Consider the following 26750-nt stretch of genomic DNA (forward strand, 5'->3'; position numbering starts at 1 on the left):
CTGAAAACTGAGGATCACAGTTTGAAGCCAGCCAAGGCAGGAAAGTCCATGAGAATCTTACCTCTAATTAAGCACACACGCACCATTACCATTAACTTGTAGAAATTCAGAAAGACTGACATGTTAAGCAAAGGCATGAATGTACTCAACTGGTGGATTCTAGGAACAAATAAAAAATGGAGATGAACAATTTTTAATGTTAATTTCTAGGTGAAGATAGTTACTGTGTTTAAGTAGGATATATATTAAAGTTATTATTTCCCAGGAACTTATTACCATGTGGTAGATAAGGTATTTTATGTTTTATTATATAACTCAATACTTTCTATATACTGTCATGGTTCTATTTACAGCAGTGTTTTACAGATAAGAAAAGCAAAGCTTAGGCAGTTTAACCTCATACCAATGTGATTCTGCCTACTCTTAAACTTCTTTTTGTCTCAGGTAGATTGAGAAGAATACACACACATACACACACACACACACACACATACACACACAGCATATAAACACATGCATATGTGTGTATGATCAGAAGTATTCCTTGACTGTTAATTACTATCATAATATCACATGTCTGTACTGGTGACAGGTAATGGACTTGTGATTTTATTTTTTGGCCAGTCCTGGGGCTTGAACTCAGGGCCTGAGCACTGCCCCTGGCTTCTTTTTGCTCAAGGCTAGTACTCTGCCACTTGAGCCACAGCGCCACTTTTGGCCTTTTTCTGTATATGTGGTGCTAAGGAATCAAACTGGACTTGTGATTTTAAAAACCTAATTCTTAAAAATGATTCCTTATTCACTCCTGTCTGCATAACAGTAGCCTACTTTTGTGTTTCTTAGTTTACTTTCATTCTTGTGTCTGATTCATTTTAACTATGTGTTTGTATTCAGTAAAGTAAAATACCTTTTCCCCAAGTAGATTTTTGTTTTTAATTAAAACCAGTAGACCCTTACTTGTAATGAGATCATTTATTGGTAATGATTTTTGTGTATGTGCTTGTCCTGAGCTTGAATTAAAGGCCTGGATACTGTCCCTAAACTTCTGTGCTCAAGGCTAGTGCTCTACCACTTGAGCCACAGCCATTTCTGGCTTTTTGTGGTTAATTGGAGATAAGAGTCTTATGAGTGTTTCTGCCCTGGCTGGCTTTGTACTGTGATCCTCAGATCTCAGCCTCCAGAATAGGTAGGATTACAGGCCTGAGCCACCAAGTGCCCAACTGATAATGCATTTTCTTTCTTCCTTTCTTTCCTTTTGGTCATGGGAGCTTGAACTTCAAACCTGGGCACTGTCCCTGAGCTCTTTTGCTCAAGGCTAGTGCTCCACCACTTTGAGTCATAGCTCTACTTCTGGTTTCCTGGTGGTTAATTGGAGATGAGAATTTCATGAACTTTCCTGCACAGGCTGGCTTTAACCATGATTCTTAGATCTCCCGGCTTGATAGTGCATTTTTAAACTTATCTTTCCTCATGATTTATTTTTTCTTTTACCAGTCCTGGGGCTGGAACTCAGGGCCTGGGCACTATCCCTGAGCTTCTTTTACTCAAGCCTAGCACTCTACCACTTGAGCCATAGTGCCACTTCTGGCTTTTCTGTTTATATGGTACTGAGGAATCGAACCCAGGGCTTCATGCATGCTGGGCAAGTACTCTACCACTAAACCACATTCCAAGCCTATTTTCTTATGATTTTATGGGACCAAATATTGCCATATTCAACTTGCTTAGAGATACTTTTGTTTTCTTGCTCAGTGGTCTGTTAAAAACAGTTGAGTCTGTTTAAGATGGAAACTAAAATGAGTTCATAGCTTCTGTTAAATTATATAAGTACTTTTCCTCTTTTCTGTACACCTGAAATAGTTTCATAATTAAAAGTTATATAACCTTGTTTGTGTTTAATAAATGCCTTTTAAACAATTGCAAAATAATTTTAAACTTTTGTACCACCAGATGGTGCTCACTGTTAATCCAAATTGAGAATCTCACATCATTTTCTGAATTATTTTGTTTGGATTGTGTTAGTGATAGCTCAGCAATCTACTAAGATAATAATATTATTATTACTGGATTTGTATTTGTGGCATTTTATCTTATGAACAAGGAACTTTTAAGCTTAATTTAAGTTTAACCAAATAAAGTTAATTTTATCTCTACATATGCCCAGGTACAGCTCATCTTTGGAATTTTCAAGAATTACTGATGACAAAATGTTGTATTATTTTGGTAACAAATGCTGTTGAAATTTTATAATACTAAATAAGGATATTAACTTGAGATGGGTGGTATTGAAATAGATTCAGGGATAATGATGGAAGGGGTGCCATTCTAGAAGCATTGGCTCATTGACATTGCAATGAAACCCCTTGTATAACAATTTAAAGATACTAAAGATAAACTAAAATATGAAATAAATCATTTTATATTTGATCAAATAAAGTCTGTATTTTATGTTGTTTCAGGGTATGTGTATTTGTGCATGTGCGTGCTTGTGTTGGTCCTGGGGCTTGAACTCAGGGTGCTGTCCTTGAGCTTTTGTGCTCAAGATAGTGCTCTACCGCTTGAGCCATAGCTCCACTTCTAGCTTTTTGGTGGCTAATTTGGAGATAAGAGTCTCACGGACTTTACTGCCAGGCTAGTTCGAAACTGTCATCCTCAGATCTCAGCCTCCTGAGTAGCAAGGATTTCAGATGTGAGCCACTGGTGCTGGACTTTTAGTTTTATATTGAAAAATCACACAAAGGATTTTATATGTTCCTTTAAATTTGTTTTAGTTTAAAACAAATGGTAGGCAGAATTGTGTTCAAAGTCAGCTCTGGAATTTATTGACAGTATTTTGCCTATCCTTGATCAAATAAAACATTTATTAAAAAAAATTTTGGCATTTAGAAGAGCTTGGACATAGAAATGAAACCTGACAATAAAGATGTGTTAGTCTAATGCAGTTTTGGGGGTTATTTTTTATAGTACATATTTAAGGTATACAATATAATTTGATATACATATTCATTATGAAATGATAGTCACTCAGGTGTTTCTATATCTTGACTATTAAAAAATGCTGTGATAAACATGGGAGTACATCTATATGTATAAGTTATTTTCATTTTGGATGTCGGATCATATGGTAGCTAGATTTTTAATTTTTGAAAATTCTTCATACTGTGTTTCACAAAGGGCTAGTTTATATTCCTACCAACAGTATGTATAAGGATTCTGTTTTTCACCACACTCTCAAATTTGTTACCTCTGTTCTTTTGTTTGGGGGGGGGTATACTAGGCACTTTATTTTTCAGGTAGGGTCTCTTGTTTTCTTTCTCCTGGACCAGCCTTGAATCTTGATTTTCCTACCTATGCCTCTGTGCCTCTTACATAGTTAGCAGTACAGGAATGACCTAACACCCTGGGCTTATTTGTTGAGTTATATTCTTTCTAACTTTTTGCCTGTGATGTCCTGGAACTGTAATTCTTCCCATCTCTGCCTTCTGGAGTAGTTGCTATTACAAGCAGTCACCACCATGCTACCTGTTGCATTGTGAGTTTGTGTGTTTGTGTGGCTGTGTATGAGCACGTATGTGTACACATACATACAAACCAGTATGAGGCATAAGTCCTTGATTATTTTTTTTGTTCATGGCTGCCACTTTACCCTTTGAACCATATACCTCTACTTCTGGCTTATTGCTAGAAAATTGGAGATAAGAGTCTTTCCTGGGTTGGCTTTAAATCATACTTCTTAGAGTTTGGCCTCCTGAGTGGCTAGGTCTACAGGCATGAGCTACTGGTGCCAGAGGCACACTCCCCCCCCCCCCCCCCCCCCCCCCGTTTGTCCATCCGTCCCTCTGAGGGCTTAAACTCTGGGCTTCAGCTCAAGGCTAGCACTCTACTACTTGAGCCACAGTGCCACTCTTGGCTTTTTCTGAGTAGTTTATTGCAGATAGGAGTCTCACAGAGTTTCCTGCTCAGGCTGGCTTTAGATCTCAGCCTCCTGAGTAGCTAGGATTATAGGTGTGAGCCATAGGTGCCTGGCTAGTGCCAGAGGTCCCTCCCTCCCTCCCTCCCTCCCTCCCTCCCTCCCTCCCTCCCTCCCTCCCTCCCTCCCTCCCTCCCTTCCTTTTCTTCTTTTTTTTTTTTTTTTTTTTGCCAGTCCTGGGGCTTGGACTCAGCCTGAGCACTGTCTGTCCCTGGCTTCTTTTTCTCAAGGCTAGCTCTCTATGTCTTGAGCCACAGCACCACTTCCAGCCTTTTCTGTTTATGTGGTGCTGAGTAATCAGGGCTTCATGCACACTAGGCAAGCACTCTACCGCTAAGCCACATTCCCAGCCCTGGTGCCAGAGTTTAAAAAAAAAAAAAACAACTTTGAACATATTTTCTTACGAGGTACATGCTTCATGCACATATTTTTGCCCATTCTGTAGGTTTTCTTTTTGTTTTGTTTGTTGTTTACCTTGCTGTACAGGAACTCTTTATTCTGATGATGTTTCATTTATTTTTGCTCATGTTGCCTGAGCTTTTTGTATGTTGTCTAAAAATAATTATCAAAGCTAATGGTAAGGAACTTTTCTCCTGCATTTTCTTTTAGGAATTGTATAATTTTCTGGACTTTGAGTTGATTTTTGTGTTTAGTATAAGATAGTGCTCAGATTCTTATTTTGCCATTGTTTAGTATAAGATAGTGCTCAGATTCTTATTTTTCCATTACCATATTGTTCTGATGATTATAGCTTGGAATCAAGGATTGCAGTACCAAAGGCTTGAACTCAGGGCTTGGGTGCTGTTACTGAGCTGCTTTTTTTGATGAAAACTAGCTTTTCACCACTTGGACCAAAGCTCTACTTGGGCCTTTTTGGTGGTGTTTTTGTTTTTGTTTTTTTTGATGATGTGTGGATGTGGTGTGGTGTGGTCCGTGGTGTGGTATGGTGGTGGTGGCATTAGTTGACTGGTTATAAGTTTCATGGACTTTGCTGCCCAGGCTGGCTTTGAGTTTCCATCTTCACATCTCAGTGAGATTACAAGCATGAGCCACCACCATTGGTTTTTACTTGTTTTTTATTAAAAAAATAAAAAGTTCAAGGAAGGTTGTTCTCAGTATTAATCTATCATGGTAATCAGAAATTGGAAGATAAGTTTCTTCTTTGATAAATATTGAATTTTGTATTATTTTTAAATGATGTGAAAGCTATAAGGCATATGTATAGAAATCTTCAGTAGGGCTGGGAATATGGCCTAGTGGTAAAGGGCTCGTCTCATATACATGAACCCTGGGTTTAATTCCTCAGCACCACATAAATAGAAAAAGCTAGAAGTGGCGCTGTGCCTCAAGTGGTAGAGTGCTAGCCTTGAGCAAAAAGAAGCCAGGGATAGTGCTCAGGCCCTGAGTGCAAGCCCCAGGACTGGCAAAAAAAACCCAAAACCAAACAAATCTTCAGTAAAATTCCAGTTCATTTCTATACATATAGAAATTTTTAAACTATTTAGGTATAGCAAAATATATTTCACTAGCTTGTTTTTCTACTTTCTAGAGTTTGCACACATAAAATAGGCATTTGTATCTGTATTAACTACTTGGTATTATACAAATTCTATGTGCTGCTTATATCCATCAAATTGTCAAATAAGCAAAACAGTTTTTAAATGAAAGGAACTTAGTAATAAACACCTAAGTATTGTTTTTTTTTTTTTTTTGCCACTTAGATGTGGGGATCCTTTTTTTCTGTCACGGGCCATTAGAATATTAATACAAAATAAAACAGGCTAACAGGCCATTGGCAGCTGACAAGAGTTATTACATATCTACCTCATCATGCACTAAATGATTTTGATGACCATATGTGGCCAATAGTCTGGATGTGCCCTGTCTCTGTTAGCCTGGTCTCTTCTTTACCTGTCTTTTAATAATCATCTCCAATGCCATTGACTCTAGAAAGCCTGCAGTAAACCACTGGCAATGGCCATCTTGTTGGTTCCTGTACCATTTACACTTGTCTTATAGCCATGATCTAATTTAACAACTTCCTTGAAGGTATAATCTCCATTTTTATCTTCTTTGTTTAATACCTTGATCAAAATGGATAATAATTACTACATAATTGGTTAAGTTGAATCTAGAATTTATTTTGATAAATTATACTGTTTTTGAACACCCCCCCCCCCCGAGTCCTGGGGCTTGAATTTAGGGTCTGGGCACTGTCCCTGGCTTCTCTTTGCTCAAGGCTAGCCCTCTACCACTTGAGCCACAGTGTTCCTTCTGGCTCTTTCTGTTTATGAGATACTGAGGAATCAAACCCAGGGCTTCATGCATGCTAGGCAAGCACTTTATCACTAAGCCATATTCCCAGCCCTATTTTTGAATTGTAGAATTTTGCCTCTGAAATGAATAACTCTTGGGTATATTCCTATTACCCACATGTAATTGTAATTTACATTGAGTTATGTTGACTTGTAGGTTTAGCTGTTGTTAAGAAAAAAACGATAACAATATATTGGGGGACCTAAATAGGTCAAATTGTTTTTCCTTCATGTTAGTATGTAGATGTACTATCCAATGTGGGTATATAGCTATGTCTTCTTCAACTAGGGGCTTTTTCTGGTTGCTTGGTGGCAGGTTTGTTTTTCTATAATCTTCTAGCTAATGAAGATGGGAAAGAGGCCTTGGAAACATAGGTCCAATTTGGTTAATAGCAAAACACATCATTTCTGCTTTTAATTTTGAGGCCATAGTTTTTGTTTCATAGGAGAGTGAGAAATAACAGGTCTCTCTGTCTGGGAAGCCATGTTTCTACTTAATTCTCAGAAGTCGTTATTACTAAAAGGAAAAATGATGAAATTTATATTAAAAACTAATATATATATATACACACACATACACACACAAATACAACAGAACTTTGAGAATCAAAGAAGCTGTGTATTGGACTTTGGGTATGTGACTTAGTGGCTTTTTGTTATACAGTCAGTTTTCTTATTACAGATGATATTGAATACTGTAACAGGTCTAGATTTGTAACTCCTCTGGATTTCCACTGCCAAGTAGCTAGGATTACAAGTGTAAGTCACTGCACCTTGCTTAAGTAATGTATATATATATGTATATATGTATATATGTACATATTTTATATAGTCATTATAAAGGTGATGTATGGAGGGATTACAGTTCCATAAGTCAGGTAATGAGTAAAATTCTTTCTGGACATTGTCATTCCTTTCTTTGTTTTCTCCCAATTTTTCCTTGCAAGTGTATAGTTCATTTTCAACATAGTGTGTCTAGTGAGTACCACTGCTGCATTTGTTCACCCTTTCAGTAGCTAGGATTACAAGTGTGAGTCACTGTACTTGGCTTAAGTAATGTTTTATATATTTAATGAACAGTTTGTTCTTGACTCTGGATATACTACTGTTGGTTTAAATATACTGAATAAAAAACATTTTAAGTGAAAAAGTTTCTAGGAATGCAAAAATTAATCAAATGTTTAAGGTTACTGAAAGTTGATTGTTAACCTTTCATTATAGCTAAGACCCATCATTTGACTAAGCTCCTTCTACTACCATGTGAAAAGCTGATCCATGTGATTTCTCTTAAACTCCCATTGTAATTGTATAAAAACCAGAATGCTTCTTATATTCTGCCATGATGTTTATTTTCTAGTTATTTTTAATGCATTTTTCATTGCTTCTTTTCTTTAATTAGGTCCCAGATGGGCTTCCTGGAATATTGGTGTATTTATTTGCATCAGATGTGCTGGAATTCATAGAAATCTTGGGGTTCATATATCCAGAGTCAAGTCAGTCAACCTAGACCAATGGACACCAGAACAGATACAGGTAAACATTACCTTGAGAAGAAATTATTAAGTTGTTCTAAATGACTTAAAAATGTTTAACCTGTTCTTCACTATAAAGATTAACATTGAAAAGAACTACATTGAACATATGCCAAGGGAAAAATTTGAATGTTCTTTCACTTGTCAATTCACAGATGTTTATTTCTTTGTGTCTATACTAAAATCTTTTTTTTTTTGCCAGTCCTGGAGCTTGGACTCAGGGCTTGAGCATTGTCCCTGGCTTCTTTTTGCTCAAGGCTAGCATTCTACCACTGAGCCACAGCACTAGTTCTGTTTATGTGGTTCTGTTTTTCTGTTTATGTGGTGCTGAGGAATCGAACCCAAGGCTTTGTGCATGCTAGGCAAGCACTCTACTGTTAAGCCACATTCCCAGCCCCTGAAGTCAGTTTTAAGTCTTTTTCTTTAGCCTAAAATATTGATCTCTAAATATTTGAACCTTTTTTTTCCTTGTGTTCAAATGTAGCTACACAGTTTATTTTTCGTAGAGGGAGTCTTGAGAAAGTAAAAATCTCCATTTGCCTAGAAGTGACTTCAAGGATTTCTTTTACAGGAGTGCTCTGATCTTCAGAGTCTTAGTAGCTGCAAGATTGTCCAGGGTTAGGCTTGTCTAGAGTGTTTTCACTTTGTTAGAGATATTTGCAACTTAAATGCTCATAATCTTTCAGATTGGCTGCACATTTAAAACAATTATCTTTACTGGCCTTACTTTTTAATTCACAGTGAAATTACATGTTTTTCTTTTCCTCCTTTGAAATTGTTCTTAGCCAGTATCAAGTGCTTTAGTATGTAAATATGCACTCATCCCTTGGCACCCACAAAGGACCATTTTGGGGATTCCTGATACATACCAAAAATCCCTGGATGCTCCAGGGATGCCTTTTATTTGGGCTAATATTTGTATATAACCTCTGCATACTCTTTTTGTATATTTTTAAGTTAATCATCTTTAGATTGTAAAAATCTTTGCCTTTTAAATTAATCCTAGATTATTGGAATATTGAATGCAGTGTAAATGCTAGACAAATAGTTACTATACTATTTAGTTTGGGGAATACAAACAAGGAAAACAAGTGAACATGTTGAGTATAGATACAATTTTCCCCTTTTATTTTCAATCTGTGAATTGGTTGAATCTGCAGATATAGAACCAAAACACACCAAGGGCACAGCTGTATGGCTGAATTCCACTGTTAAAATCATATCTCAGGGCAGGAAAATTTGTATGGCTAGAAATAGAAGAAGAGATATTTAGGCTATAAAGCCAGGCATAATTACTTACTCTGTTGTAAATTTGCTATTAAGCTTTTTTGTTGGAGAAGGCCTAGAGGGAAATGCTACCCTTTGTGTTGTTTGTCCTGGAAGAGAAAACATACTTGTCATATAAAAGAAGGTTTTGAATATTTAATAGGAAGCAGTATTTTTAATATGCATGTAGCACTTGTATGTGCTACTGTATTTGACCTTTGTAAGGAATTGTAGAGATATAAGACAGTCATGACTAAAGTACTTGTGCCCATTTTACTTGAGATTATAGGTGTGATCAACCATACTCAGCTTGTTTGAGATAGGTTGTTGTTTGAGTGGGGGGCTTGAACTGTGATATTCTTATTTTTCCCCTCACAAGTAGATAGGATTATTGGCCTGAGCCATGGCATCTGGTTGAGAGCATGATATTTATGTTAGTGTAGAACATTTCAAGTCAACTGATTCCAGAAAGAACAAAGTAATTCAGATGATTGTCTTAAGTCAGATGGCCGGTTAGACTTTTATGATCTTTACGGGTTATTTTATTTTAAGGTGCCCCAGTTTCTTTATTTGTAAAATAAGAACAGTAATAGTACTTACTTTGTAGATTAGTTAATAATAGTCTATTTGCTCATTATAGGGACCCTCAATATTGCTGTTTTGAATATTTCTGATGTTAAGCAGTGTAGCTTATAGTAATCTTTTAGGATAAATTAGTTACCAAATGTACCGATAAATAAGTCAACAAATTGATACATTGTGTGGTAGTGTTGAGTATAAATGGATATCTTTTTGAGAATATTTAACAAAGATAATTATTAGTTTGTAATAGTATCGGATGATAAGGCATTTTGAGGGAAATCTCTAGATAAATCACATCAGTTATCTATTAAAGTTGCTTCTTGATTAAATCTGAGCATGTCATTTCCTGTAGTGCTAGTAAGTTCCTTATAGTCTAGTTCTATATCTTGGCATATTATTCATTCATTTATTACTTGTCTTCCCCTTCCCCTTCCCCTTCCCCTTCCCCTTCCCCTTCCCCTTCCCCTTCCCTTTCCCCTTCCTCTTCCCCTTCCCCTTCCCTTTCCCCTTCCCTTCCCCTTCCCCTTCCCCATCCCCCTTTCTTCCCCTCCCCCTCCCCTCCCTCTTCCCTTCCCTGCTCCTCTCCCCTCCCCTCTCCCCTCCTTCCCCTTCTCCACTCCCCTATCCTCTCCTTTCTCTCCCCTCCTCCTCTCCCCTCCCCTCCCCTCCCTCTCCCTTCCCCTGCCTTCCCCTCCCCACTCCTCCCCTCTCCCTCCCCTCTCCTCCCCTCTCCCTCCCCTCTCTTTCCCTGTCCTTCCCTCCCCTCTCCTCCCCTGCCCTTCTGGTCATGAGGCTTGAAATCATGGCCTGGGTGCTGTACCTGAGTCTTTTTTCTCAAAGTTAACTTCTACCACTTTGAGCCACAGTACCACTTCTGGCTTTCTGGTGGTTAATTGGAGATAAGAGTCTCTTACTTTTCTGCTCAGGCTGGCTTTGAATCTCAATCCTCAGAAATCAGCCTCCTGAGTAGAGAGGATTATAGGCATGAGCCATTGGGACCTGCTTATTATTTTTTCTTTTTTGCATTTTATGTATTCATTCAAAGAGTTTCTCTAAATATTTTACTTAGCTAAAAATAGTCATTTCAAAGAACTTCCAAAGTATACTTTCTTTATGCTTCTTTCTTTTTAAAAATATATTTTTATTATCTTTAAGTAGTTCTACCATTTATTACTTTTGTGTGTGTATGTGCTGGTCCTGGGGCTTGAATTCAGGGCCTAAATGCTGTTCCTGAATTTCTTTTTTGATCAAGCCTAGTTAGTGCTTTACCACTTGAGCCACAGCTCTACTTCCAGCTTTTTTTTGAGTAGTTTATTGAAGATGAGTCTCATGGACTTTTCTGCCTAGGCTAGCTTTGAACTGTGGCCCGAGGTGTAAGTCTCCAGTGTCCAGATCATTTATTACTGTTTAAAGAATCGTTTACAGGTTTATAAGTCTTGACAAATGTTTCTGCAGTGTCACCATCACCATGATTAAGATGCTTCATTTTCTCTGCTCCAGAAAGTTCCCTTGTGCCTATTTCCAGTCAGATCTCTCAAGGACAAGCACATTGACATGACTGTCTTTTGGCGGCCACTCCTGTTTATTGGAAAAGCGTTAATTAAGACGTGATTCAGGGGACCGGAAATGTGGCTTTGCAGTAGAGTGCTTGCCTAGCATGCATGAAGCCTTGGGTTGGATTCCTTAGCACCATAGCACCATATATAAAGAAAAAGCTCAAGTGGTGCTGTGGCTCAAGTGGTAGAGTGCTAACCTTGAGAAAAAGGAAGCCAGGGGCAGTGTTCAGGCCGAGTTCAAGCCCTAGGACTGGCAAAAAAAAGGCATGATTTACTCTTCCATATTCACATATATAAGATGCTATTTGTTATTAGAAAAATGTTTAGGTAGGGTGCTTGTGGCTCATGCCTATGATACTAGCTGTTCAGGAGCCTGAGATCTAAGGATCATGATTCAAAGCCAGCCCGGACAGGAAACTCCATGAGACTCTTTATCTCCAACAAACTACTCAAAAAAGGCAGAAGTAGTACTGTAGCTCAAGTGGTAGAGAGCTTGCCTTCCAGGGACAACACCCAGGCCTAGAGTTCAAGCCCCAGGAACAGCAAAATAAGTAAATAAATAAAGTTTGGGAGGTACTTACTGATGGAAGAGAAATAATTTTACTGTACTCTGTGTCGACCCTAGCTTTCCCACTCCATAATAATTATGTTTCAGAATAATACTTTGTTTTGGTTACTGTTGTTTGAAAAATTTCTTATTACTAAATACGGGAACATGATTTAATCTTCAAGCCCAGTCTAACAATCAAATGATTTTTTAAATTCTTGGCATATGTGTGTTTGTATAATGTAATTAGTGGTAAAGATTAGCCTCAGGGTTAAATGATATTGTAACCGTATTTTCTTTCTTTTTTAAATTTATAAAGTTTTATTTTTGTATATACGCTAAATCTTAGGAACTGTGGACAGTCTTTATGCCAGTCTGTCGGCTTATAAAAGGCCAAGAAGTAGAAGTGTGATTTGGGTGGTGAAATTTTTTTTTTGAATCTGGATTTCAAAAATAAAATTTGCACCCATGTGACTTTAAAATGTAGTGCACCTACCCCTTTTCTTACACCTGTAAATTTAGAGGAAAAGGGCTACATTTCTGCAAACACAAAGTAATTATTATGAATACAATCTGCAGCAAATTCTTAATACATTAAGCACTACTGTAGTGATTTATCACACCCAAAACTTCATTTTGAAACACTGAACACTCATGTAGGTATAGGACCAATTCTGGTTGAATCTTATGATAAAGCCAGTACTTTATGAATGTTTTCTTTTTCTTGGTAACACAAAAGCTAGGGCAGAGGAGGTGTTGTCTTTCTTTTGTTGTAGTATGTATGTCCTGGTACCTTCAAACTAGAGACCAAAACTGAGCACTTATCATGAAAAGGCAATTTTCTTACCCAGTTATAATTCTAAATAAGGCAATTTTCTTATCCAGTTAAAATTCTAAATAAGTTATAATTCTAAACCAAGTTAGCTGCAAAATTCAGCAAGGTAAAATAGTTGAGAGAACGTAAGCTGGAAAAATACTAATAAAAACCTGGAGGAACTATTCTGAAGTAGACATCTGAATATTCAGACTGTTGCTTTCCCTCACAAAATTGAAATTAAAAAACTCCATTTTTTAGTAGTATGATTATAATTATTACTAATAAAATTAATCATGAAAAAAGAAAACATCTTAATAATTGTACATTTGTACACATAGCTAAAAAAACAAGGCTGGAAAATTATCACTGAGAAAAAATAATCAAGGGAAGCAAAACAACCCCCCAAATATGGTTAGTTTCTCATATATGCCTCTGTGATGCTGAATATGAAAATTTGGTTGGTTGGTTGAGGGCCTAGAAACAGCATCAATATGGTTTTTACCAAGTTGTACACCAAAATACTTAGATCCAATAGGCCAAAACCCTAGTTCACTTTAAAACTAAAATATCTTTAGTTTTTACGTTAACAGATTCTACCATTTTCTATAAAGTAATCATACCATTTAGAAACCTGGGAATATTTCTTTCAAAGGCAAACTAGTACGTATTTTCTTTCTTGAACTTGGTAGTTTGCTTGCTTGCTTGGTGCTCTATTACTTGAGTCACACTTCCACACCAACCGTTTCTGGTTATTTTTAAGATGGAGTTTTCATGCAGAAAGGACTACTTGGGCTGTCTTCTAACATCTGTCTTCTAAATTTTAGCCTCCTGAGTAGAATTACAGATGTGAGCCATTGTTTCCCCCAGCTGTATGCTTGTTTATTGTTGCCATTCCTAGGGATTGAACTCATGGCCTAGGAGCTGTCCATTAGCTTCTTTTGCTCAAGGCACTCTACCACTTGAGCCACAGCTCCACTTCGACTTTATGGTACTTTATTGGAGGTAAAAATCTGTCTTATGTATTTTCCTACCTGGATTGGCTGCTAGGCTTACAGATGTGAAACACCAGTGCCTAGTTCATTTTTATTTATTCTTTTGTTCTGGTTCTTGTATTCTTGCCAGAATTCTTGCTCAAGGCTAGTGTTCTACCACTTGAGCCACACTTCCAGTCTATCCCATGTTTTACTTGTTATATTGAAGATAGAGTCTCAGACTTTTCTGCCCAGGATAGCTTTGAACATGATTCTCCATGTCTCATTCTCCTGAGTAGTTAGGATTAAGCCATCGGCACCCACCATGTGTGCTTACTTTTAAAAGAATAACTTATCTACCAAACTTTTACATTTTTATTAGTATAGAATTAAAGTTATTTATTTTGGCTAGTCCTGGGGCTTGAACTCAGGGCCTGGACACTGCCTTTGAACTTCTTTTCTCAAGGCTACCTCTCTACTACTTGAGCCACAGCACCACCACTTCTTAGTTTTTCTGTTTATGAGGTACCGAGGAATTGAACCCAGGGCTTCATGCATACTAGGCAAGTACTCTACCACTAAGCAATATTCCCAGCCTAAAGTTATTTTAAAAAGTAATTTCTGATTAAGATTCTTTTATTGTGGTTTATGTTCTATACATACAATATACACTTAATAGTATGTCTACAGTGGACAATATATTCCATATATGATTTGATGATGCTCTTCTGTTTGTGTGGTTTGTTTTTTGTTTTTTCGCTGGATAAATAAGCTTGATAGAATGAGAGTAGGCCCTGAAATAGGAATGACATTCCTGACCATATGGATTTTAATAGCAGCCTTGTAGTTAATGCAGTCACACTTCACAGATCTTTATCTTCAGATGTCTCATCATCTTCAACAAACAGCTCTTCTGCTTTAAGTTCTAAGATCTGTCAAGCAGGAAGAAGGTGGCCTTTTCTAGCCGGTAGCCATCCTTTCTCCCCATTTTCTCTAGTCATCCTCTTTCCATTCCCCAGTCAGGGACGAATGACAGGATATGGCTCAGGTGGGAGTGAAGTGGGAAATGGAGAGCTAATTTCATCCAGTACAACATAGCAGCTGGAGGTTGATGGGAAAGCAGAACTGGTCAGATTTTAAGGTGGGGCTGAGTTCAGGCCCTGTATTCAGTCAGAGTCATGGTTGAAAGAAGAAGAGGTAGGATTGCAATGCCTGTGGTATTTGTGTGTCTTTTTATGTGCTTTCTTTATTTTCTCCTACGACTTCTTGTCTTCATGGCTCCTGGGCCTACCATGCCAGAAGCTAGGGAACTGACAGGACCTATGCCAGATGTAGATGGTAGATACGGGCAAGGAGTAGGAACCCAGGGTTTGAACTCAGGGTCTTCTGTTTACTAGTTAGATACTCTAGCATTTGGGACATGCCATGAGCCATTTTTGGTTTGTTTTTCTAGTAGTCTCCAATTTTTACTCTAGTCCACCTGGACTGTAATCCTATTTATGTGTCCCAAGTAGCTAGGAACACTAATATGACTTCCAGGGTTTTTTGTTTGTTTGTTTGTTTTACATTCTCATTTCCTGTTACCATTTATTTTTCTTGGAAAATCATAAAAAATTTAAGTGTTTTATACATATTTTAAAATATACTTTAGTAGATGATAGAAAATAAACACCTAAACATATACACACCAACTATGATTGGTCAACCAAAACCAGGAAAAGATACAAATGTAATTTTCTTGTTGATACCACTCAAGTGAGAAAGAGTAGTTCTATATATTGGCCTTCTTTTTAATATGAAATCATGTACCCTGCTGACCAAATGACGATGCCTTCTCTCCATGTCCTAGCTTTAGGCATCATAAAAATACAAAAATGGGTAAGAGATCTATCTTTCAAGGACGTTTGGGTGATAGCCATATTATGCAAATCTTATTTTTTTTTAGTATTTCTTCTTTGTGTGATCCAGGGATAAATAGTTTTGTATCCATATGTCATTTAGGGAAAAAATCCTGTCAAAATATTTCCATAGTAAGTTTTTAAAAAAAATTATTGTCAAACTGATGTACAGAGAGGTTACAGTTTCATATGTTAGGCATTGGATACATTTCTTGTACTGTTTGTTACTTCCTCCCTTATTCCCCCTTTCTCCTCCCCCTTTCCCTCTTCCCCCATGAGTTGTTCAGTTGATTTACACCCAACAGTTTTGCAAGTATTGCTTTTGTAGTTGTTTGTCTTTTTATCCTGTCTCTCGATTTTGGTATTCCCTTTCAGTTTCCTAGTTCTAATATCAGTATACACGGTTTCCAATGTACTCAGATAAGATACAGTGATAGTGCAGGTACAACCACAGGAAGGGGATACAAGAGTATCATCAACAATAGAAGCTATGGTTTCACATGGCATGTTGAAAGTAATTACAACAGTGATATAACAGTCATTTCCATAACATGGAGTTCATTTCACTTAGCATCATCTTATGTGTTCATAAGGGTATAGCTATTGGGCTCTTGTGATCCTCTGCTGTGACTAGCCTAAACCTGTGCTAATTATTCCCTATGAGGGAGACCATAGAGTCCATGTTTCTTTGGATCTGGCTCACTTCACTTAGTATATTTTTTTCCAAGTCCTTCCATTTCCTTACGAATGGGGCAATGTCATTCTTTCTGATAGAGGCATAAAATTCCATTGTGTATATGTACTGATCCATTACCTCCAGGGTTCTGTTTTGTTTTTTTTTTTTTGTCAGTCCTGGGTCTTGAATTCTGGGTCTGAACACTGCCCCTGGCGTCTTTTTGCTCAAGGATAGCACTCCACCACTTGAGCCACAGCACCACTTCTGGCCTTTCTATATATGAGGTGCTGAGAATCAAACCCAGGGCTTCATGTGTAGGAGGCAAGCACTCTACCGTTAGGCCATATTTCCAGCCCTGGCCTTTTCTTTATATGTGGTGCTGAGGAATCAAACTCAGGACTTCATGCATGCTAGGCAAGCAAGCATTCTACCACTAGGCCACATTCCCAGCTCCAGTTCAACGGTTCATTATTGAGACAGGCTCGGCTCATCACCTGCGCTGGTCTCCAGTGGGTGTGGGTACCTAGCGGTACTCACTGATCCTGGAACTGCCCGGGGATACTGTGGGAGTTCTCTGGGTCTGGGTGTTGTGTGCCTGGTCTCTGGTCCCAGTCTCTGTTCCCGCTGTCCGTGTCCCACACTGCGGGAGTTTCTGCTCTGAGTTCTACAGTCCACTGAAGTCTGGAAGTCCCAGGCAGCTGGTTGCTTTCGAGGTTTGTTTGGCTGCGCTGCCGGCAAGGAGGCGGGGAGGGGTCTTTACAATTTTCCATCTTTGTGTGCAATTTATGGGCTTTTCTTTTCTTTTCCAGTTTCTTTGATTCTCTGTTCATTTATTTGTTGTTGTTGATCTCTTGAGGGAACTGCATGTTGGGACCCCCAACACTATTTGTTTGGAGAGAGCTAGGGGATTCCCTCTTGTTTTTCAGAGCCATCTTCCATCCTGATCCTCCTTATTTTCTTAATTTATGTTTTTATTTTCATTTCTTAATCTCTGTCCTCTTCTCCCCACGTTCCCATATGTTTTTTTTTAAAGGATTAACTTAAATTTATTAATGCCAAGGGGAAGGAAGGTAACAGCTCCTGACCCTCCAGCTGTATCCACAGTTCGCCAGGAACAGGCTCTGCCAGTGGCTAGGGCCAGCACTACATAGTCTGTGGTTAATGGAGGTGTCTGGGGAGGGGTGAGCACACCAGCTGCTCTAGTCTCCTTTCCTTCCCCAGAAATGAGGAAGTGGTCATGTGTTATTTTAGGAGTCCCCTGCCCACCCAATACTCTCAAAATTAGGAGCAATCAGGTACAAGTTTTTTTTCCTTTTCACCTCTTGGAGTCTTGGGTTTTTCCATATCTCCCCTGCCCCTCCCGCTTTTCTGTAGTCCAAGGGCCAGAGTAAGTGAAAATTCAGCAGCCACCCAAGCAAGGGGGACTATACTGGGGCTTCAGTCATCAGCATCTTCACTGGAGTCTGAGTTGGCTGGCATCATAGGATCCCATATGGTTTTAATTCTAGAAATACAATAGCTTCTGGGAGTATAACTTAAAGTCCCAAGTCCCAAGTACTAGAATGGCAATATTTTTTCTGTATTTCAAACTGTATAAATGAAATTGCCTAACAAGATACTGAGTTTATCATTACTAGAATAGTTTGTAAAGAGGCTCAGGAACCAGTGGGAAATGTGCTGTTGGGATTTCAACATTGAGTGGGCATATGGAGATTGGTTTATATGACTGAAGGAAAGTCTCATTTCTGAGATTCTTTGTATGCTGAGTCCTCTTTGGTTACTACAGCAGTTCAGGAACATTTTCATTATCAGCCTTTGAATAAAAGTCATTCAACTTTTCCTAAAAATAACTTAGGAGTTTGAGGCCTGGGCTCTTGAGTTCAGGCTTGCAAAAGTTTTTACATTGTGTATTTTTGTATGAAAGTAAGATAAGTTTCAGGTTTTGCAGCTTTCGCCTGCTTTTATTTTCTAATAAGGTTACTAGAAAAACTTGAAGAAACAGTTGGCTCATATATAACACAGCTAGCTGGTATATATTTCAGTCAGTCACTGCACCTTTCTTTTGTTCAATGTTATGCAGTTCTTTCCATGCCTTTCTATTTAAATTGTCTTTATCTCTAAAAAGAAAATGGATTTCATTTAGGTAAAAATTGCCTATATGCAGCATATTCCTTTAGTATGTAGTTTTAATTGTTTTTGTTGTGATGAAGTTTTTAAAAAAATATAGCCTTTAATATTCTGTTTCATTTTAGGTTTGTTTTTCTTTCTGGGTATTACTGCTTTTAACTCAGGGCCTTTGGGTTGTCTTGGTGCTCTTCTGCTGAGTTGTGCCTTCAGACCTAGCCCTTAGGTTACTTTTCTATCTGCATGTTGCATAATTAATTACCAGACTTTTGTTTTACTTTCATTTTCATTACTCTGTAGATTAAATTTTGTTTTCCAGAGTTCTGTCATTTTAATTTTGTATGTTTCTAACTTTCTAATGTAGTTGTTTTTCATGATTTAACTTTATCTGTTAACCAGCTGTATTGATAATCTCTTTTTAGCTCATTCTTTTTTTTTTTGGCCAGTCCGGGGCCTTGGACTCAGGGCCTGAGCACTGTCCCTGGCTTCTTTTTGCTCAAGGCTAGCACTCTGCCACTTGAGCCACAGCGCCACTTCTGGCCATTTTCTATATATGTGGTGCTGGGGAATTGAACCCAGGGCCTCATGTATATGAGGCGAGCACTCTTGCCACTTGGCCATATCCCCAGCCCTTTAGCTCATACTTAATTAGTAGGTCAAAGTATTGTAGGTATACTTTTTCCTGATGTGGTTTCATTGTAGAGATACTATTTTACTTTTTTTTCTTGAAAATTCCATATGAAATCAGTTATCTTTTTCTGTTCACATTTTTTTTTTTAGCCTTCATTTTTTTATTTGTTTTTAGTTTTTGCTCTTGGGTTACTCTTTTTTTTTCTCAAATTTTTATTATCAAACTGATGTACAGAGAGGTTACAGTTTCATACGTTGGGCATTGGATACATTTCTTGTACTGTTTGTTACCTTGTCCCTCATGCCCCCCTCCCTCCCCCCCTTTCCCTCCCCCCCCAGGTGTTCAGTTCACTTAAACCAAACAGTTTTGCAAGTATTGCTTTTGTAGTTATTCCACTTTTTTTACCCTGTGTCTCTCAAATTTGGTATTCCCTTTGAATTTGCTATTTCCAATACCAATAAACACGGTTTCCAATATACTCAGATAAGATTATAGAGATAGTGTAGGTACAACCATAGGAAGGTGATACAAGATCTGTTCACATTTTTTATGTAACAGTTTTCTTTTACTTTTAAAAATTAGTACTCAAGCTAGCTTTTAGAATTCTGCACATTTCTCTCCTTATTTTCTTATAATGCTTAAAAATAAAGCCAGTTGCCCCTTCTGTTCCCTTTTCTCACTTTTATCTGATCTTCAACCCTGCTGAATTTTGAGTTAGTTCCTGGGATTTTCTTAGTATGGGGCCTTGTTCTGGAAGGGCATCTTGGTGGCTAGTTATTGTTCATTGTGACTACTCTTTTCCACCTTCTTTTTAATTGTTGGACTGGGTAAAAATATGCGCTTTTCTCAAACTGTTTACTGTGATTTCTGATTTATACATGCCTTGATTCTTTTGCTTTATTTTGCTCCCCATGAATTGCAAGGACGTTCTAGTACTTGTTAACAGTTTGTCTATCAGTGATGATGACATTTTGGTATTAGAGTGGGATAACCAGTCAGTTTTTCTTTTAGTCTGTACTAGGACTGGAATTCATGACCCTGAATTCTTCTTCAGTCTGCTTGCTCAGTACAGTTGCTTTACCACTTTAGCCATAGTTTGGCATTTTTTCTGGTTAATAGAAGATGAAGTCTCATAGACTTTTCTACCTGAGCAGGCATTGAATTAGGTCTATCCTTCTGAGTAGCTAGAATTAAAGGTATGAGCCTCGTATACCCAGCAGTCACCTAGTTTTGTTATAAATATCTATTTTCAGCCTGTTTTTAAGTGAGATCCTAGGAACTCATTTTCTAGACTTGCTTTTCTTATTACAGAATTTCCATGACAAGCAATATTCAATAGAATAAAATTACAGTTACAGAGGCTAATTTGGAAAATCATAATTTAACAACATTCGACCAGTATGCCATAACATTGTTTAATTTGCTAAGGTTTTGATGATCCTTAGATAAATTTTATAGTTCCATACTGAACCAGGCACACAAATTAAAGAATGTCAGCTCAAAACTTTTTTATTCTTCTTGTTTTTCAGGAAAGTTAGTCATTCTTATTCTGTCAGTTTCAAAAAAATCATAAGTCATGTCCTCACGTACATACTTTCTTACTTCTCTTGGTTGTGGGGCTTGAACTCAGGACATCTTCCTGAGCTTTTTCTCTCAAGGCTAGCATCCTACCACCTCGAGCTAGTAGTCTGGTCGCAGAGATGAGTCCCATGGACTTTCCTGCCCAGGCTGGCCTCAAAACACAATCCTCAGATCTTGTTCTCCTGAGTATGTTAAGACTACAGATAGGAGCGACCAGCGCCTGGCTACATATATACTTTTTTTTTTCTTATTTATTGTCTAAGTGATGTACAGAGAAGTTACAGTTTCATATATACTTTTAAAGTTGATTGAGATGGTAAACCATTCCAAAATCACTAAATGAGTCTCCACAGAAGAGCAGAGAATGGAGGATTTACCTACTGTATACATGTGGAGAGAGAGGTGAAGAAATAAATGTTCTGTTCATAACAAAATTTCATCTGTGAGGCTTAATAAGAGGCTTATATTTTAAAATAATTTATTTGGAAGGCTGTCAAGAACTTAAAAAATTTTACGTTCAAGGTTATGGCTTACATTTTCTTTTTCCTCTAGTTACTTTAAATATTAAACTTTCAAAAAAGCCAGTAATAGTATGTGTGTGTGCGCGCGCGCGTGTTCATGTGTGCATGTGTGCGCTTGCCAGTCCTGGGGCTGGAACTGAAGGTTGGGGTCTGTTCCTGAGATTTTGTGCTCAAGGCTAGAGGTCTACCACTTGAACAACAGCTCCACTTCTAGCCTTTGCTTTTGGTGCTTAATTGAAGATGAGTCTCACAGATATCCTGAGGCACAATCTTCAGGTCTCAGTCTCCTGACTAGCTAGGATAATAGACATGAGACACTAGGATCCGTTAATGCCAGTAAAACATTTGAGAATTCTCTGTTCCTAGTAACTGCTGTATTCTTGGGTCAAAGTAGTGAACAAAATTATATAATGTTTCATAAAGTAAATCTTTTATTTAATCCTATTAAATCTGTATTGCTAATCTAGGTAGATGTTATTATAATTAAAGAAATATGTTACTTGAAGACAGGGACTTATTTCCTTATATAGAGTATGCTGTTTAGTAGGAAATTGTTAAGATGTATTGAATCAATACATATATGAATGGATAATTTTGTAAACAATTATTATTTTATTTAACTTACTTTAGAACGGTAGTCACTTTTCTGCTTTGTAGGAATATGATGGAGGATAGTAGGACTACAAAAATAGGTTCTAGTGGGACGGGATTAAAGGACAAATGATCTTCAGCAAGTTATTACTTAGTAATGTCTTTAAAACTTAATTACATTATTTAGTCTCATGTTAAATTTTTAATATTTAAAAACTTAATCATTAGTCTTATAGTAAGCATGCTATTTTTGTTTTTCTTTTTTTGTGATTGTACTGGGGTTTGAACTCTGGGCTTAATGCACTTACTTGGCTTTTTCACTAAAGACTCATGCTGTACCATTTGAACCATACCTCCATTTTCAACTTTCTTGTAGTTAATTGGAGATACAAGTCTATGGACTTTTCTGCCTGGGCTGGATTTGGTTGATCTTCAAATCTTAGCTTCCTGAGTAGCTAGGATTATATACATGAACCACCAGAGCCCTGATACAAGCATGCTGTTTTTGAGAACATATGGTTGTAATCTGTGATGAGTGTGTTGGATGTGGTTATATGTATGGGAGATGAGGAATAAGGTTACAGTTGGCATTGTTTTGGTGTTGGACCTATGGGATGATAGAAGGATAGAATAGGGACCATCTTTTTTTTTTGGCCAGTCCTGGGCCTTGGACTCAGGGCCTGAGCACCGTCCCTGGCTTCTTCCCGCTCAAGGCTAGCACTCCGCCACTTGAGCCACAGCGCGGCTTCTGGCCGTTTTCCGTATATGTGGTGCTGGGGAATCGAACCTAGGGCCTCGTGTATCCGAGCATTCTTGCCACTAGGCTATATCCCCAGCCCTTTTTTTTTTTTTAAGTAAGTGGAAAAGCAACATTTGATGTTCCTTTTGAGAAGATAAATCTTATGAACCATTTTGTGAAATAGCCTAGGAAATTAGTGACTAGATCTTGAACTATAGTAATGAATAGTTAGGGATGATATATGGAGGAAAGTTTATAAGAGGGAAAATAATTAAGTCTTCTAACAGAAGAGAGTCTAGAATAACTCCTGAGAAGGGCCTTTGACAAGTAGCACAAAAGTTGTGGTTTATTTTTGGACTTAATCTCATAGTAAATAGAGATGATAAAAGACTGTGATGTGAAACTTCCCCAGTTTTGTTACAGATGTTTAATATCATTGCTTTTTAAAATATGTATACTCTGAATTTGTAGTAGCAAATTTAAACAGAAAAAGAAAACGTCTCCCTAAAAATGGTTTCATGAAAATGAAGGAATGGACTCTGTGTTAATTATTTCCAAAGAGTTCCTGAGACCAAAAATGGTGGCCCTTCTTTTCCAGCAGCTGGAATCCAAAAGATCTTGAAACCAGTCCTGAAAGGCTTGCTCCTATGCAAGAAATCCTGGTGGCTTTTGAGAGGAAGATAGAAAACTATTCTGGAAATTTCAAGAGGTAGTAGAGGTGAGTCAACTGACATGAAGAACTTATCCAGGGACTATCAATATTAACTTCTTTTTAAATAAGGGATTAAAAAAAACACACTCACACATACACACTTAACTAAGGCAGTTGTGTTTTTAAAGATTTTAGTGAAAATAGTGCAAGTAGTCTCTTCCCTTCACAAATACTCTAAAATTTTAAGAAGCTTTAGTCTTCAGCTGCAGTTTAGTTTTAAGATTATGACATTGAGAAATAAATGCCATGTTTATGATTGGAATGTAGTTTGAGTACAAGATCTGTTTACATGAGATTTAAAAATTGCCTACCTTTGACTTGAGTCATAACTTTTGACTCAATAGAAGACTGTTTTTCTTAGAAGGAGGTGGCCTCCTTTAGAAGCTACTTGTATACCTAGCCCAACTCCACCTAGATAAGATTTTATTTAGAAGCAATGTAGAGTAAATTTTTTTTTTTTTGATTCTGGGAAGGAACATTGTGAAACCCTGAAAGTACAAAATTATAAAGGAAATACTTTTTTTCCTCAATTGTGCCCCCAATTTTGTAGTTTCTGCCACAGAAGCAACCATATTATTAGTTTCAGCAATTAGGTATGCTAAGTAACACATTGTTAATTTCTGTGTGGTTATTCTGATATACTTATATAAACATGCAGGTGGTATATAGTGTTGTATAAGAATCTTTTGACTTGGATATCAGATTATTCTTTCCCCCAATTTATTTTTTAGAAAATTGGGTAGAAGAATTCTCCTGTTTGGATTTATCATAGGTGTACTTCATTCCTTTAAGCACTAATAATTTAAGAGTTTGTTGATTATTTTCATGTCTTATATCTTGCCTTCCAGAATGTAACAGGCCTAATTTCAGTTTAATTTGCAGTTTCTGATATTGTTATTTTTCCAATTTCTTATTTTTAAAAACAACTACTTAGTATATCTCAAACAGCAAGTATATAAATTCAGATTTGTGCAACCTATGCAGATAGCTTCCTGAAATACTACTGCATTATTTATATCAGCTACACTGTAAATGTCTGCTGAGTAGGTACTTCTTAGTATCCGAGGATGTAGTGCAGGGAACATTACAGGGACAGATGGGAACAAGGTACTAAGAAAAGGAGGAAATGAAAAAATGGGAACTCCTGGGAGCCAAATAATAGACATTGAGCTTGGGATGAACTGCATTTGACATTAGTCAACCTAATACAAAGAGAAACCATACCTTGAAAAACATTTATGTTTTGAAAGCATTGCTTTTTCAAGACTTTGGAATAGTTAAAGAGGAAAAACCAGCTTTTTTTTTTTTTTTTTTGGCCAGTCCTGGGCCTTGAACTCAGGGCCTGAGCACTGTCCCTGGCTTCTTTTTGCTTAAGGCTAGCACTCTGCTACTTGAGCCACAGCGCCACTTCTGGCAATTTTCTGTATATGTGGTGCTGGGGAATAGAACCCAGGGCCTCATGTATACAATGCAAGTACTCTTGCCACTAGGCCATAACCCCAGCCCCGGAAAAACCAACTTTTATTCTCAGAGGAATTAATCGTTAACTTGCCATATATCAGCCCTTGCTATTGCATTTAATAATGTGTTTGCAGGTACTGACAGTAACTTAAACTTAGAATTCTTAATTCTCCTGGTCCTCCCCTCCCCTCCCCTCCCCTTCCCTTCCCCTTTTTCCTTCCCCTTCCCCTTTTTCCTTTCCCTTTCCCCCCTCCCCCTTTCCTCCCTTCTCTCCCTCCCTTCTTCCTTTTTGCTGAAGCTAGCACTCTGCCACTCGAGCCACAGCACTGTAGCCTTTTCTGAGTAGTTTATTGGAAAGAAGTTTCACTTACTTAACTTGCCTGGACTGCTTTCGAACTGCAATCCTCAGATCTCAGCCTCCTGATTAGCCCCCATAATCTTTTATCTCCAAATGATTCAGCTTTTCACCTTTATCTTCACTGAAGATAAAGATGATGTCATTAGTCTAATTTTCCTCAGACTGCTAACAAACACATACAGCTGCACCATTTGTTATTAAGGCATGGCCTTCATGGAAGTGGCCCATTATTTCTTGTCAACTCTCCCTTTCAAATCTTGATGTCTGTTATTTTCCCTATTGTCTAATCGTAATGGGGACATCACTAGAACAATGTTAAGTAATTTAGTATAATGTAAATGTGCAGTACATAATGCTTATTGGAAATGTTTAGGCATTTTTCTTAATTATAGTAAATATTAATTATAAGATGTATTCATATTTTAGATTGATATTATGAAAAATATAATATTGATGAGATATGATGTGTATATAGTAGATTTTACTTTGGTTTTATCTCTAACGTTTTTGTTGAAATTTCCAACAAAAATGATGAATACTCAAAAAGTTTTTTTTACCTTTATAGTTTGTGAATTGTATTTAAATTATTTTTTGATTCATTGTAATTTTGTGTAAACTAAAACACACTTTTTTTTTCTTGATTTAGTTCTTTCCAAATGCTTAATGTCTTTAAAATTAGGTAATTTACTCATCTCTGCTTCCAAATTTCTGCCATGGCATAATATGTAGCATCATTTGAATGCTTAATATGGGAAACTTTTTTTTTGCAGCAAGGTAAACTGTACTGGAATTGTCATAGAATCCGCCATACAGAATTACATATTAGGGCTGGGAATAAGGCCTAGTGGCAAGAGTGTTTGTCTCCTATACATGAAGCCCTAGGTTCTATTCCCCAGCACCACATATATATACAAAACGGCCAGAAGTGGTGCTGTGGCTCAAGTGGCAGAGGGATAGCCTTGAGCCAAAGAAGCCAGGGACAGTGCTCAGGCTCTCAGTCCAAGGCCCAGGACTGGCCAAAAAAAAAAAAAAAAAAAAAAAAAAAGGACATATTAGCCATACTCAAGCCAGGTCCCATCATGATGTAAAACAGGCCTATGACTTTCCACTTAACACTTTACATTAGAGAACCTGGTTTCATCTTACAGTCATGAAGTTCAAAGTTAGAGAATTTATTTTTATCTTACAGTCTTAAAGTTCCAGTTACTTTTCTTTGTGGGAGGGGGTAGGGAGTGAGATGGACTCTAGAGTTTTAACTTCAGGTGTTTCCTCTGGCCTGGCTTGCTTATTTATAAGCTGGTGCAGTGCCCGTTGAGTTATGCCTCCAGCCTGGCTTTTTACTAGTTAGGTGGAGATAGAGTCTCAGAGACTTTTCTGTTCAAGCTGGCTTAGAACCTTGATCCTCCTATTCTCAGTCTCCCTAGTAGCTAGGATTACTGGTATCAGCTGCTGACATCTGGCTTCAGGTTATTTTTTACTTCATTTTTGTTTCATCTGGAGGACAAATAATAACAGTTCTTATTTTTTTCTTTGATTCTTTTCATTTCTCTTCCTTTCCACTCTTTTATTCCTTCACTTTGTTTTGATCGCTAGATAAATTATTTAGAAATCTATAGAGTTCTGACAGAATTGAGGCAAGGTGGAATAGATGTTTGAAAGCTGGTGTATATTGGTCTTTGATATACCTTAAAACTTTCAGTTGGAAATGAACTCCAGAAAATGAAAAAAAGGCTTTTTTCTTTGTTTGCTGTTTTTGTTTTCTTTCCTTTTTGTTGTTTGTTTATATACCTCTATAAATGTAAAATACCTTGTACCTCCTTTATGATACATAATAGTAACTGTGCTTTGTCAGAGCTGTTTTTAATGGTGTTACTCAAGAATGTTTTCTTTCCAGATCATGAT

General features: G+C 37.4%; 1 protein-coding gene across 7 annotated transcripts in view; it reads left to right on the plus strand.

Annotated features, from left to right (window-relative positions):
- Positions 1 to 26750, plus strand: part of Smap1 (small ArfGAP 1) — a 124780-nt gene that overhangs the window by 30621 nt on the left and 67409 nt on the right. For 6 of the 7 annotated variants that reach the window (XM_048353895.1, XM_048353891.1, XM_048353890.1 and 3 more), the window contains exon 2: positions 7685 to 7818. In XM_048353895.1, the coding sequence (XP_048209852.1) occupies positions 7685 to 7818 (134 nt within the window). Of the gene's footprint in view, positions 1 to 7684; positions 7819 to 22915; positions 23036 to 26750 lie in introns of those variants that run through there. The other variant, XM_048353896.1, reaches the window with a different exon arrangement.

The sequence above is a fragment of the Perognathus longimembris genome, chromosome 9 (assembly GCF_023159225.1).
Source record: "Perognathus longimembris pacificus isolate PPM17 chromosome 9, ASM2315922v1, whole genome shotgun sequence".
Classification (NCBI taxonomy): Eukaryota; Metazoa; Chordata; class Mammalia; order Rodentia; family Heteromyidae; genus Perognathus; species Perognathus longimembris.